This window comes from Mus caroli, unplaced genomic scaffold (genome assembly GCF_978045245.1).
Source record: "Mus caroli unplaced genomic scaffold, Mus_caroli_1 scaffold_16, whole genome shotgun sequence".
NCBI classification, from domain to species: Eukaryota; Metazoa; Chordata; class Mammalia; order Rodentia; family Muridae; genus Mus; species Mus caroli.
This window is the reverse complement of record NW_028227271.1, coordinates 7,707,395-7,722,745: the sequence shown is the minus strand read 5'-3', so window position 1 is coordinate 7,722,745 and position 15,351 is coordinate 7,707,395. Positions and strand designations below refer to the sequence as shown.

The following is a 15,351-nucleotide window of genomic DNA, read 5'->3' as shown; positions in this document are numbered from 1 at the left end:
CTTCTTTCTTATTTATTTATTTATTCATTTTTATTTATTATTATAAATAAGTACACTGTAGCTGTCTTCAGACACACCAGAAGAGGGCCTCAGATCTCATTACCGGTGGTTGTGAGCCACCATGTGGTTGCCGGGATTTGAACTGTGGACCTTTGGAAGAGCAGTCAGTGCTCTTACCTGCTGAGCCATCTCGCCAGCCCCATTAGGGAACTTCTGAGGTGTGAGAAGAATTTCACTGACACCATGACACAGGAAAAGCAACCCGGAGCTGCAGAAGCAGGTCGTGTAACCTATGCTAGTCCCCCGGACAGGAAGCTCACCACCAAGTAGCATGTCTCCAGGTGGCACAAGTAATTTACTACCACTGATAAATAGAAGGTATAATGAAAGAGCATAGTTTTGGTTTTTTTCCCCAAATTAGTCTTCTAAATTCAACAAAGCCTTGAAATGGCAAAGTTGTAATGTAGCAAATTAAACCACTAATTTTTTATTTTTTCCTAGGTTGGGAGAGAAGACAACAAAAGCAACACACAGTGTGACCTTCACCTGGTGACAAAGAGGCGAGGAGCACCCTCAGGTGTGAGGCTGATTTCTACTCAGGATGACTTGCTCTCCGTCTAAGCCATTTACTCAGATGTGTGCTTCACAACTCCGTATTTGGGCCCTGCACTTGGCATGCTCTATTAGTATCAGATAGATTTAATAGCAACACACTGTTTAAGTTTCTATAGTTAGAGGGCAAGGTCCTAAAGGTCATCCTCTTTGAGCCTGACAGAATAAATGTATTGTACATAGATCCAGACAGACGTCTTCCAAAGCCGGCACTCGTACAGGCTTCTGGCTTATGCAGGCCGCTGTTCTCCTTAAAAGCTATACATCTTTCAGTATCCACACGAGAGGAGCACATTCCTGACAGAAACGCACATTCCATTACACCCTTGGTTTTCCCTTGAATTTGTTTTATTGGAGTTTAGGGTTAGATGTAGAAGTTGCAGTGCACAGCTATATTTTGAACAAAACATATCCTACAATAAAAAAAATAATTTTATCAAAACCAGATTTCCATCACAGTTGGGTGTGATTCAGTCAGGGAGCACGCTGAAGTGCACGCTACAGACATCTCCACAGTGTCCTGGGCAGGGCTCCTCCCGTCAGCCTAGGTTTTTATCTGTAGACACGGGTTCTTCCAGAGCTTTCTTCTGGCTTCCCTTCCGTGAGTATTTGTACTTGTCTACGTACGCTTTAACCAGATTGGCCACTTTGGTAGAGTTTACTTCTCCACTCTTACTATGACAAACCTAGAAAACAAGGCGGGGGGGGGGGGGGGTGTCAAGCTCAATGCCAAAAAGATGGCACTATGAAAAATCCCAGCTGAAGAGGCTACAGCACTCACGCTGTAGCCACACTTACTTTGTCCACTGCCTTCCGCACGATCTCTTTGTACTCTTCCTTAGTGATGTCTTTATTCTGATAAAACGGCTTAATAGCCAGTTTCACCTCCTGTGCTGCTTTCTCTTGAATTTGCAATTTCTGATAAGAATAAAAAATGTATAATTAATCTGTCAGTCTTACACTCTCAAATGCTTTCTAGAAGTTGATGAAATTGAGAACAATGCATTTAGACATTGTAAGCAACTTTTCAAATGACATAAACAAGATGCATGCACATATAAAACATTTCTTTTTTAAAGGGGCTGCTTGCTCCCTCTGCTCTCGCTCTCTTCTTTTTTTTTAGATTTATTAGTATACATAAGTACACTGTTGCTGTCTTCAGACACACCAGAAGAGGGCGTCAGATCTCATTACAGATGGCTGTGAGCCACCATGTGGTTGCTGGGATTTGAACTGAGGACCTTTGGAAGAGCAGTCAGTGCTCTTACCTGCTGAGTCAAGTCAACAGGCCCCATACCAAACATTTCTAAAAATGATTAAGCAATATTAGCAGTAACTCACCAAGCATCAATACCATTTAGACAAAATCCAACTTTGAATTTCAAACTCGTAATAACAAATCCCCTCCACCTCTCATAAAATCCACGCTGTTATCGTCCATCTTTACTGTATACAGAATTGTGTGGTTGCTCTCAACCTGGAACTTGCCTTGTCTGTCCTCGAGCTATCTGCGCTGGCTTCCACTGTAACACTTACTTTGCTTTCTGCCAATTTTACAGCAGCGTTAGAGGCTTGGACGTGACTTGATGACGAAGTATTACCAGAACTTGGTCCCTGAACTGATCCCGTGTTTGCTGGGGCTGCTGATGGAGCAGGCAGCACTTGTGTAGTCATGTTATTACTTACATGAGAAGCACTTGGAAGGCCCTGTTTTAAAGAGTTAAATATCTGTCAATAGAGTACTATACTCAAAAGAAATATTTACGTCATGTATCAGCAATGACAGAAAAAGTGATTCAACCTTATGCCTCAGAGAAGCACTTAGTTTAGGAAACATAAAGGGCCAGGTGAGGAAAACCAAATGTATGCTTAAATACAGCCTTTATTTCAATGTCAAATGTCTTTTAAATTACGTAGCTGAAGACAGCAAAATGGCTGGAGTAAAAGTGCTTGCCACACAAACCTGAGGACCTGAGTTCGATCCCTGGGACCCACATGATAGCAAATCGGCTCCTAAAAGTTATCCTCTGACATCCACACACCCACAGGGTGTTATGCACCATGTCTACACACTCTCTCTCTCTCTCTCTCTCTCTCTCTCTCTCTCTCTCTCTCTCTCTCTCTCTCTCTCACACACACACACACACACACAGAGCAATGAAAATACAATCAATAGAAAAACATGATCAGTATCAATAAATTACAAGCACCAAAAATGTTTGCCAAGTATCTGCATTTCTGTTGCCCATAGCGATTCGTCTCTTAGTGCAGTAAATTTAAAATGGAAATACAGCAGACGGTAATGGATAAAATCTTTATCCAAAGTTTACCCAAGCAAGACTCCCACAAGTATTCACTAATTTCCAATCACCTTGCTCCCAAAAGCCTTTAAGATTGTAAGAAAATTTTAAAGTGAACTCAAACTTGATAACTAATTCACTAATTTGATCCAGCCAAACAACAGAGATGTATTTGGCTATAAATAATGGCAAGCACACAGCATGTATGGTCCTGGCCAATTTCCTGGGGCTGGAAATAGGAATTAGCAGAGGATAATGAGTAATTTCTAACCAAATATACCACCATTTCTACATGCAAGGAAACCCTTTCTTAAAATGTCTGTCCCTAGTTACTCTGTTTATAAGGACTGTTGATTTAACTCAAGCTAAAAACATACCTGCACTTGTTTCCCATCTGGTTGTGAGGCGATGTAGCTGACCTGCTGGGATGGTGGTGGAGGGGGTGGTGGTGGCAGTCCCTGAGGTATACTTGCAGGGGCAGCTACCTGCATGAGAGGTACTCCTGTGTGGAGATGCAGGGGCATCGGAGGGTGCATGGTGAATGGGTTCCGCTGCATATTCATCATCGGGGCGGGAACACCCACTGGGTATGGGAAGATCCCCATAGGCGGGTGCTGGGCATTCACTGGAGGCTGCATCACACTCATGTGTGGCTGCATCATATTCACAGGCAACTGAGAACCGTCAACTTGGTTTGTTTGGTCTTTTAAGTTAGAATCTGTCAAAAGAAAAAAGGCTTTGTAACAACAAAAACATGTCATACTTATCATAAACACAGAATCAAATAGCAATAGGCTTAGGACAACAATACCAAAAGCTACTTATTTAATCTTGTCGTTTTAAATATGCAATCAATTTTAACAACACAAAAATTCTCTAAGTTTCTAATGCCAGGTTACATAGCATACATCAAAATTAGTAAAGAGAGCTAAGAGGTGGCTCACACTTCTTAACCCCAGCACTCAGGTGGACCTCTTTGAGGCCACCCTGTTCTGCTTAGGAAATTATTGCAAGGGCTACATAGCTGTCTTCAAAAACAGAAGAAAAGAAAAAATTAAAAATTACTAATTCAAAAGACTAGTTTCAAAAAAAATCACATAAATTACAAAAGTTATACCAAATATTTAACAGCTTTTTCTTTTGTTTTAGAAACAAATGAAATACTAGTTAAATTATGTATAATAACATCCCAAATTCCTCTAATGTACAAAACAGCACATAAAATATTTAAGCCTTTGGTGAAATCTGGTGCTAAAAAAAAAAATATTCATTTAGCCAGGTACGGTGGTGTACTCAGGAAGCAGAGGTACGTGAATCTGTGAATTTAAGACCGCCTGGTCTCTTACAGCCAGTTCCAGGCTAGCCAAGGCTACACCATGAAACGTGCCCCCAGCTCCCGTGTGTATATACACATATATTTAAGTAAAATAAATGTTGATTTATTACGTAGTTATATAATTAAAAGTGAGTTACGAACACTGGAATTTGGTTTAGTGTTATAATTTTAGTACCTATTGAGTTAAAGATCACTTCAATGCAAGCTGTTATAATCATAGCATCTTTTTTTCTCAAGTTAAACTTTCAGAACAAGCCAAAACTGTTACCCTGCTCAGGTGTCTCCTCCTCCTGTCTCATCCACCCCGACTGTGGGCCTGAAGAGTTCCTGCCGCGCCGGGAGTAATAGCTCTGCACGTCTGCGGGCAGGGTCTTTCTTACTGCCCAGCTAGATGCAGACGTCCACCCTGACCTGTCTGCTGCTGTGCCAAAGGACAGCTCCTGCTCATTTTTCCGCTTAGAGGGCTGCTGCTCCGCAGACTTGAAAGAGTCGCTCCCTGAGAGGGGTGTGCGGCTTTGCCACCTGTTCTCGCTCTGGTCACTACAGGTAAAATTACCTCTGTAAGCACCTTTCCCACGGCCGCCTCGACCACGGCTGGACATCCAGCCGGGGCCAAAGTTTTTAGTCCAAGAATTCCCTGAATTTTCATTTCTGTTTTCTTCCCAGTGGGAATCTTTTAACTTTTCTGGATTTCTGGTCCTTGGATCTGGCCCAGAGTTTATTTTTTCTGTTACCCAACTGGGACAGTCATTTCTATGCTTATCTGTGGAACCTGGATCATTAGTATCTGCAGTCATGTCATTTTTTTCATTTCTTGTATTTTCATTTTGTTTCTCTGAATCATTCCTCCGGTACCGGTCACTTCCTCTAGGACACCTCCAGCCATCATTTGTCCATCTTTCCTTCCACCGAGGAGAGTAATTATCTCTCTCATTTCTACCAAACGATGAACTCTTACTTTTTGTTCTTAATCTTGATGGCGATCGAGAGCGGGATCTGGACCGGGACCATCTTCTAGCTCTCCTCTCTCTGTCTCGCTCTCTCCTCTGAGCTTCTCTATCACTTTCTCTTTCTCTGCTCCGGGACCTCGACTTTTCTCTTGAGGAAGAATCTTTCACTCGGGACTGAGACCTCTGGTTCTCTCTAGAAGTATCTCTTCTTGGGGACCCTGACTCAGATCTTTTAGCTTCCCTAGCATTCTCTCTCTTTGGAGAGCGAGACTGCCTCCTTTCTCTTGCTACATCTTTTTTCGGTGAGAGAGAACGAGATTTTCTCCGTCCTCTGGCAGACTCTCTTTTGGGTGATGGTGACTGAGTACTCTGACTTTCTACTGCAGTCTCTCTTTTTGGAGACGGAGACTGAGCACGCCTCTTTTCTTGTACAGCATCTTTATTAGGAGACCAAGTTGTAGATGGAGAATGGAACCTAGATCTTCGAGTACGAGGCTTTGGGGCTTTATCCACTAAGCTTTCAGCTGGTTGTGCTACAGTTTCAACCTTCTCAACTGCAGGATCAGAAGACAGCTTGTCGTCAGAACCGTGTGGCACAGAATTTTCACTCAATTGTTTAGAGTCAGGATTTGCCGAGGACTCTACTTCAGACTCATTCTGGTCACTACAGAAGGAATCACACTCCATAGGGACTGTTTCATTATTATCTTCACTGAAATGTTTCTCACTCTGTTCAACCTCTCTGTGAGGTAACTCTGCATGGATGGGATGTTCAACCAGAGATTCTGTCCTTTCTTCTAAGAATGCATCTGACTGGGGGTTGTCAAGATCATGTTTTAATAAGTTATCTTCACAATCTTGAACAGCATCAGAATTTTCATTTTCTGAAGTGCCACACACTGGGATTATTTTTGTATTTTCTGTTTGAATATGCTCACATGCTGGAATTATTTCTGTATTTTCTGTTTGAATCTGCTCAGGCAGCTCAGTGTCTGAGCTGGGAGCACAGTGTCTGTTCAGGTCATGTACAGTTTCACCCTCAGAAGATTCCATTTTGGGGCTCTCTACAGATGCTTCTGTGTTTACTGCAGAATCTTTCAAATCAGTACTTTCCACAGTGGGACTGTCCTCTCTTCTTTCATCGTTCAAATCAGTACTTTCCACAGTGGGACTGTCCTCTCTTCTTTCATCGTTCAAATCAGTACTTTCCACAGTGGGACTGTCCTCTCTTCTTTCATTGTTCAAATCAGCACTTTCTACAGTGAGACTCTCCTCTCTTCTTTCATTGTTCAAATCAGCACTTTCTACAGTGAGACTGTCCTCTCTTCTTTCATCGTTCAAATCAGCACTTTCTACAGTGGGACTCTCCTCTCTTCTTTCATCACTAACCACTGGTGTGGTGTTATCAGATACTTCACCCACGGGACTGGACATGGGTTGTTGTTCAATGTCAGAAGGTGGACAAGTAAGAGACCCTTCAGGAGGACTCTGCGTACACACAAGTGCCTGTACCTCTGGCTCTGAGCTCCCAGACACCTGCTCTTGGTTTTCTGCGGAATCACCTCCTCTTAGAGAAGTGTCTTGTGAAATATCATGGTCTGCACAGAACTCCTTGGCCTCTATCTCTGTATCTTCTCCAACAAGCACAGGAGGATACTGAGTGCAAGATTCAGAATTTAAACTTTCTGTTTGCTCCTCCATCTCATGATTGTTGGCTTGTTCATTTTCTTCTGTTTGTTCACTGCAACTTTCCAGATGCAGATGATTCTCTTCATCTGTCTGAACCGAGCAAATGCTGCTGCTTTCTACACATGATTGTTGCTCCTTCTCCAGCACGGGTGGAGTGTCAGAGTCCACAGTTTCTTCCTCTACTGAATCGCTGGATGATTTTTCAGCGGGAGGTACAGATCTCCTAAGTTTCTTTTTCAATAAAGGCGGTTTTCTTCCTCTCCTTACAGACTTCCGTTTTGGAGCCTGTCTTGTTTGCTTTTCTGGTTCAGCTGGAGGGGAAATACTTACAGAGGAATTACTATTCCCTGGGGCATCACACTCAGAATAGTTTGACACTGGGGACTTCTGGGACTGACTGACTGTCTCGGCTCGTGTGTTTCGTGTGGACCTCCTTGTAGGAGCAGTTGCTGCAGGTTTTCGTCTTGATCCTCTGGTGTTTGATGTGCCTGAAGTTTGCTTTTTTTCTCCTCCTCCTTGGGTATGTGCTAATGCATATCCCTTATGAGAAGTACCTGACAATGAAGACAAATAAAAGGTGTTAACATAGAATTTGACTATAGTTAGTTTCAGAATAAGTAACTAAAATACAGTAAAACAGTATACTTGTGACTCAAACTGTTAAGTGCATCTCTAACAAATGAGTAATAGCTTTCATCAATATCTAGGGGGAAAGAAATTGCGACTCTCTCTTGTAGCCCAGGTTAGCCCTATATCATTATGTAGTCAAGGATACTCTTGAGCTCCTGGACCCTCTTACCTGCAACCTCCCAAGCATGGGACCATGGGCATGAGCCACATCACATCCAGCTGGCCATCAGTATCTCTCTAATGGTACTGACAGAGGGCACAGACAGAGGGATTTCCTTAGGTACAAACTGTTTATGAACTCTCATTTTCTAGGCAAAGGAAACAGGAAATGCTACCCATGTGTGAGTATAAAGACTACTTGTCTATACTGAACTAACAGATGTTATTTTTAAAGAGCTACGATTTAGACATTCGAACTCTAAACAAAAAAGACATCTAGTCAGTTTCTCTAAGTTTTAAAAATGTTTAAAACAGATTTTCTAGTTAGAAAATTAAAGTAGTCCATGAAGCTATATATATTTGCCATGTACATGATGTTTTAAAGAACATATTGTGAAATGATAAAATCTAGTTAACATACACACCATCCCACAGTTATCTGTGTATGTATAATGTGGACATTTCACACTCACTCAGCATTTTCCAAGATGATAACTATCCCTTACCCTAATCCATACTCAACCACAGCCCACTGCACTTTATGGTAACTACCATGGTAATCTCAATTCCACCTGAGTGTAATTAGGTTTATCGTCATTTCATGCCATGACTCTATCACTCAGCATAACACCATCCAGGTTCATCCATTTCAACAGATGGGATTCCTTCCTTTTAAATGGCTATATAATAAGCCACTGTGCACATGTACTCTAGTTGTCATGATTTTAAAGTTGCACACTGCCCAAATAGTACATAAATATCCAAAAATCACTGTCATTTATTCTAAATCATCAACACTCACATGTGTGTGAAGGCAAATGGAGGTAATAATTATTTTTGTAACAAAAAGTAAATTCACAAACTTTTACCAAAATGCTCTAGTGACGTGGTACTTGCTGGGAAAACCGTCCTTGGCAAGTCTGTGGAAGCCAGAGAGAGGAGGCCTGTCTCTACACTCCAGGGTACGGAGCCAACCCTGAAAAGTTAAGCAAAGATTTCTTTAGTTATGTGCTCTAGAAACTTGAGCTACTACAGTCTACAAATTAGATTAGTAACATTAAAATACATTTAAATAACATTAAAATAATTATACTTTTTGGTCCATTAACTAAACATGCAAAACCAAGGTTATTCATTACCCAAACATGGCCACAAAATATTTGCAAAGAAAACAAAACAAAAACAAACTTTAAAGGCATATCTTTGTATTAAAATGAAAGCAAACGTTTCTCTTTTAAATAATGGAATATTTTACACAGATCCCCACCCCCACCCCCACCCGGGCGGGAGGAGTTATAGCAGGGGGTGCGGGGTGAGGAATGGTGGCTTAATGGTTCGGACTCGTTCAGTCCCAATGAGCTGTATGGCTCACGCACTGACGCTAACTCCAGATCCAGGGGGCTGATGCCCTCCCCAGGCCTCCAAATGCAGTCACACAAATGTGCATGCACTCACACTTGGACGGACACACACACACACACACACACTTAGACATAGTTATATAGCTTCGAAAAAAAAAAAACAAAATAATTCAGTCTTTAAAAAAAGATCTTAACTTTTATTCTTTTTTGCTACTATAAAAAACACCAACTTTCAGGTACAGCTGATGTAAAATATAAGTTCATTTCAGTATACAATTTGATGATGTTTAAACAATACACACACAGAGAACATTTTCATTTCTCAATAAGCATCCTCACTCACTCTTCTGAACCTGCCTCCCTCTATCAGGCCAACACCTAAAGGAATCTTCATACTACGCTACACTTTACAGGTCCTTAAACTCAGTTCTGAGGAATGATGTGCAGCAGGGAAGGTCCCCAGGTTGTCTGCATTCAAGTCCAACCGACTTCCCAAGCATTTTCTAAATAAATTTAGAGATTTAGTTAAGTCTCCTAACGGAAGACCACTTCAGTCAGGATCAGATGAGATTCTACAAGAAATAAGACTTAAAAAAGAATATTTAACTTGTGTAAGTACAAAAACAAAAACAGGAACTGCAAAAAATGGTTGGAAGTATAAGTATGTGTGAATTAGAATTCCTTTGTATTTATGTTCCACCATCTCTAAAGCATGAGAGCAGGACACACAGCATCCATCCCAGTGACAGATAAAGTCTGTTATGAGGAAGAACAGAAAGCTCAGGAACTGCCATGAGTGCTGGCAGAAGCCTAACTCAGTAGAACCTATCTGCCCTGCACCAGCCTTGGGACTACAGAAAGGAAAGACTGGACTACAGAAAGTCCTAAGGCAGGGGCAGAGTAAGCAGATGACCAAATCACTATTAGAATGTGTATGTCTGAAAACAGAAATGCAGAAACAACGCTTCAGCAGATAGCACGAAGGTAACCTTTATTAGGCATTTATAACACCAAGTTTAATTTATACAGAATCTCCTTTAGAAGTACAGATGGAGCCTATAGTTAAGAATTTTGCGATATTTTGGGGTTTATTAGATATAAGTTTTAGTGAACAATTTTTACCTTCCATTTCCAGGTAATGTATTAGGAAACCATGACAACTCCAGTTCCTGTCGTTTTTGTCTAATCAATGCACTGATTTCATTCATTTCTATAGATTCTGTACTAAAAGGAAAAAAAAAGTAAAGTTTCATTAGAATTCCCAGAAAGTTTAAGAAAAGCCTGAGTTATAAGGTGAATAGTACACGTTTCCACAAGCATCATAGATAAACACCTTCAAAATAAGCACATCCCTGCCACAAGAACTTTTATAAAACAAAACTGTATTTAAATGCATACTACAAAGAATTGCTTAGAATTCTGAATTAACATCTGCAGGATGTTGTGCGCCTTTGAGAGTCCTAGATACAGAGGCTAGGTTGGTCTCAAAAGTCCATCATGTACTAGTTCTGATGAGGACTGACAGAAAGCCATGAACGCTGGGCTGAGTGGGCACTTGAGTTATTAACACAGAGTTATTAAGATCACCTTCAATTCGGACATTAACTCCAACTGGTGTGAGAAATTCTTACTCAGGACAATCATGTTCTACTTTAATCCAAAAGAAGAAAATAAAAATGGGTGTCATTATCTTGACCCAAAATAGATTTACCTCAGCTTTTCATGAAGGGAATCAGATGTAATTGTTTCTTGAGTACTCAGACAAGCTCTAAAAATATCACAATTCTACTTTGTTGACTCAATAAGTCTGTGTGATTTTAAAACATCAGTATTTAAATCACACAACTATATACCCAATATCTACCTGTTGATCACTATGTATCCAGAGTACAGGATCAGCTCTGACACAGTTGATTTCATAGGTGCCACACTTATGATTTCACACTTATGTTTCCCCAGCATATATCGAAATTATGCTCAACAACCTATTTAAGCAAACATTGTAGAACACCGAATAACTATCTATCACAAAAGTTCCCTCTTTGCTAGTACTAGTTTGTTTTCTAAGGAACAAAAGTAAAATGAGTTCTATCACTTTTATTGAGCCCAGTTTAAATCTCTACCAAAAGTCAATTATGACTACAACACAATGTGTAACAACTACAAAGCAAGGACAGTAAGCACTAACCAGGAAGCTCTATAGGTGCGAGGTCCCCAGCTGTGGCTGCCACATAAAAACACACTGGACATGTCATTTCTAATACAAGAATCTGTACACTGATTTGATCTTTGAACCTAAAAATATAAAAAGTTGTTAATGAAACCAGAACACAAAAATATTTAAAAGGAATTATATGCACCTTAAGCAGTAAATCACTAAATAATAAATCACTGAATAACTATGAAGAAAAAAGAAGTTTTCCTTTATTTCAACAAACCTTATTTGTCTTTACTGTAGCATTTTTCTTTCCACCCATTTTGTTTGAAATGTTTCCTATAAAACAAGCAAACAAAGAAAACAGAACCTGGTTATTTGTTTCAAATTTTATTTCAGAAGCCTATACACCTTTGACATTGATAAAGAATGTCAAAATGTCAAAGTGTCTAGAAGTGCTGCATCTCTAATAACATTTGCATTAAAAACTTTGCAATTGTTCACTGCATCTTATTCGACCACAGACAAAGGGAAATGCATACAGTCACAGTGAACAGAACCCGTACACTCACAGCATTATGGGTATGACTCTAAGCAAGGCTTTTATCACCTTAAGCAAAAAATGTGACATAGAAGTCTTTAAGCTTTAAGAGCAATTAGTTACATATAGGGATTCTCATCTACCTAATACTTAACATAGTCACAAACTCATGTCAAATGGGAGCTTCTTAAGGGAAAGGGAGGTTTGGGGCCAGGTTAGTCAGGTGACCTTCAGTCACTCAGCCTTCAGAGCAAGCACCTCGTTCCTCAAACCTTAATGAACACGAGGTGCTGCATGGCACTGCTTCTGCCACAGCGTTGCTGCTGGCCATTGCTCACTGCCTTCTCTTTCCCTTCTTTCTCTTGTTTTCTTTCTTGGTTTTTCGAGACAGGGTTTCTCTGTGTAGCCCTGGCTGTCCTGGAACTCACTCTGTAGACCAGGCTGGCCTCGAACTCAGAAATCCGCCTGCCTCTGCCTCCCGAGTGCTGGGATTAAAGGCGTCTGCTACCACTGCATGGCCTTCTTTTTCTTTTTCGTTAGTTTCATCAGGAAATATTTCTGTGTAATTTCAAATTTGGTAATGTAAAGCATATCTTCCTTTTGTTTAAAGATTGTTTTATCATTTTTTAAATGCATATGGGTGGGGTGTCTGTGTATGTATGTGAGTACTGTGCCCAAAGTCCAGAGGCATCAGACTCTCCATAGCTGGAACTGCGCAGGCATTGAGCTGAATGCAGGGAAATACACCTGAGTCCTCGGCAAGAACAGTGCATGATCTGAACTGCTGACCAACTCTTCAGCCCTTTAGAAAAGATAAATTCTATTAACATCTTTAGAGCTTACTAAGTTTTTGTTTACTGCTAAGCCTCATGTGTGCGTGCACATATTCGTGCATCATGCATGCAGAGACGAGAGAAACAGGTCAGGCGTCCTCCTCTACCACTTACTCCGTTGGATTAGGATTGTTCTCTGACCGTGAAGATCTTCCAGGACTTACCTACCTCCACCCCACACAGCCAGGAATACACTTTCACTGCTAGGAACTTACATGGGTCCTGGACACTCAAACGCCTCCACATTTGCACAGCAAGTGTCTGACCCACTGAGCTATGTTCTCAGCCCATGAGGTCCGTCAACGTATTTATGGTTTATCATAGACTGTTGCTGATACAATCAGAGGTATTTCCTAAGAGTTCTAGGAAACATCTACATTACAAATAGCCAGGTTTGCTTGCTTCACAAAAGGAATATTGATCATCCCATCACTAAAAAACAAAACAAACAAACAAAGAAACAAAAGCACACAAAGTTGCAGACCTCTTTCCTGCTGCTCAAGGCCATATGTCCCCGTCCTCAGTTTTCTTATGTTAATACTATTGGTTAAACATATTTTCTATTTAATAGCACAATAATTTCCTTTTTGATTGCCAGCAACATGCCTTAATACTGATGATATAACAAATATAATGTGAATATAGAGGTCAAGGGAGCTGACTGAGATTTGGCAACTTACTGTTATGCATTATGAAGCAAGCATAACTAAAAGATGAAAGTTATTTTTTTTTCAAGTCATGGTTTTGCTGTGTAGCTGTGTCTGCCCTTTCTTAGAACTCGCTCTGTAGAACAGGCTAGCCTCCAACTCAAGAGATCCACCTGCCTCTTTCTTCAGAGTGCTAGGATTAAAGGAATATGCCACCATTGTCCAGCTGAAACAGTGATTTTTAAGTTTCTTAAAAGGCCATCGTAAAACCTGAGTATCCAGCTGCAGCTTACAAATAAGCACTTTCTGTTCAGCCGCATACAGAGTTGCTGTACTGTAGTTACACCGTATCTTCTATGTCCCAAAGGCATTGAACTGTTTGGATTCATCCACTACCTAATTAATATGTAGCGTTTACATAATGCTGTTTGTTGTTTGGGAAACGACCTTTGAGAACCCATCATCAGACAAACAGCTTGTGGAAAGAACTGTTCATTTTCTACCAATGTTAAATACTGAGAGTTCCACTGGCACTCTCATTAAAGGATTCAACGCTGGTTAATGTCTCTAAATTGGAGCTGGAGAAATGGCTCAGTGCTTAAGGGCACTAGTTGTTTGTATAAAGAACTAGTTTGCAAAGGGCCAAGGTCGGGTTCTCACCACTCACGTGGCAGCTCACAATCATCCATCCGAGGTAACCAAAGCCTGACTAAACTTCAAGGGCACCGCACAAAACATGAATACACATAAAATTAAAATTAATTTAAAAAAACACCTCTATATTGTGATTATCTAGAAATAATTTCACATGCCCACTATCCTTCTAAAATACTGAACGTATTTTGAGAAAGCCATCAAGCAAATCATTCAATTTCTGCTTCTCATCAAATCAAGCACTCATCAAATCCTGTTTCCTGCAGTGTTGATTTTATTGTTTTTGAGAAAAGCTCTCAGTCTATCTCAGGCTGACCCTGACATGAGATAGAGCCATGCTCCTGCTGTGGCCTCCCAGGCCCAGTGTTATAAAGATGAATGACCTCACGCTACCTTTCTCTTTCTAAACAACATCTCTATCTTGGTTTCTTTTGTCTTTTTTAATCACGTAAGACACCTATGTTTGCTCCTCATGCCCCTGGCCACCCATCTCCTTTGCTACCTTCACTTTATTCTACTTTATATAGTAACATCTGGCACTGCAGGACAAATGTAAAACTTACAGCCACAGCAGGAGCTAACTTAGGATTCATTTCACAAGTTCTTTGCTCTTGTTAAGAACAATCCTTTGCTTTCCCCTGATAAGACACTGAGAAAGTGTCTGTGGAAATGACTGTCTAAGCCCTAACATATTTACTATGTCTTTGCTTTTATTCCCGCCCTTGGCAGAGCATTACAAAACTTCCTAGATGATGCACTGTTGTCCTCAGTGTTTCCAGGTATAACTCCATCAGGATAATCATTGTTGATACTCCTACAACTAGCCTGTTATGCGTGATCTGCTGTCTTTCTCTCCTCACTTAAGACAAGCAATATTTTTAAAACACTTGGTGTACACAGTTCTTTCCTTATTCTAGGGTGCATTTTTGTATATGTATGTGTGTATATTGTTTGTGTATGTGTTTATATGTATACGTGTGTGTCCATGTGTGTAGGAAATTTCCTTTTGAATAACTTTAGAGCTTTATTATCTAGTATTTAATCTTCTATATAAATACCATCTTTGTTGATTCTACTTTCTGAGATACTTAATAAATCTCCTATTGAAAATTTAAATCTCTAAACTTTTTTAATTTCTAAAATACAAAAGATCTTTAAAGAACTTTTTTCTTAGGGTTGGAATTGAAGTCAGTGGTAGTTTATGTACCTAGCAGGTACAGGAGCCTAACTTAGGTCTCTACCTTGTTCCTTCTTATGAGATTGGTGGCTTCATCTCTCAGAATATTAATTTCTAAAGTTGTTCAACTCCCAACATTGAGTCTCTGACCATGTCTATTCTGATTTGTATACTGTCATTTTCCTCAAAAATGTGGAAATCCTCAACTGTTTCTGGGACACTAAAATATGGATAGAAAATAAGGCCCAGGGGACTAGGCTAAGTGTGTTCACTGGGAGACTCCTAGAAGCCATCAACTCTGAGCACG

At 40.4% G+C, this 15,351-nt stretch overlaps 1 protein-coding gene across 4 annotated transcripts in view; it reads right to left on the bottom strand.

Moving 5' to 3' along the window:
- Positions 1–938: 938 nt before the first annotated feature.
- Scaf11 (SR-related CTD associated factor 11) overlaps positions 939–15,351 on the bottom strand; it is a 48,311-nt gene continuing 33,898 nt past the window's right edge. For 3 of the 4 annotated variants that reach the window (XM_029469602.2, XM_085831745.1, XM_021183328.3), the window contains 9 exons: positions 11,476–11,531; positions 11,226–11,332; positions 10,160–10,261; positions 8,546–8,652; positions 4,517–7,441; positions 3,290–3,630; positions 2,101–2,319; positions 1,411–1,530; positions 939–1,298 (listed from right to left, as the gene is read on the bottom strand). In XM_029469602.2, the coding sequence (XP_029325462.1) occupies positions 1,152–1,298; positions 1,411–1,530; positions 2,101–2,319; positions 3,290–3,630; positions 4,517–7,441; positions 8,546–8,652; positions 10,160–10,261; positions 11,226–11,332; positions 11,476–11,531 (4,124 nt within the window). In that variant the 3' untranslated portion in view covers positions 939–1,151. The remainder of the gene's footprint in view (positions 1,299–1,410; positions 1,531–2,100; positions 2,320–3,289; positions 3,631–4,516; positions 7,442–8,545; positions 8,653–10,159; positions 10,262–11,225; positions 11,333–11,475; positions 11,532–15,351) is intronic. The other variant, XM_029469603.2, reaches the window with a different exon arrangement.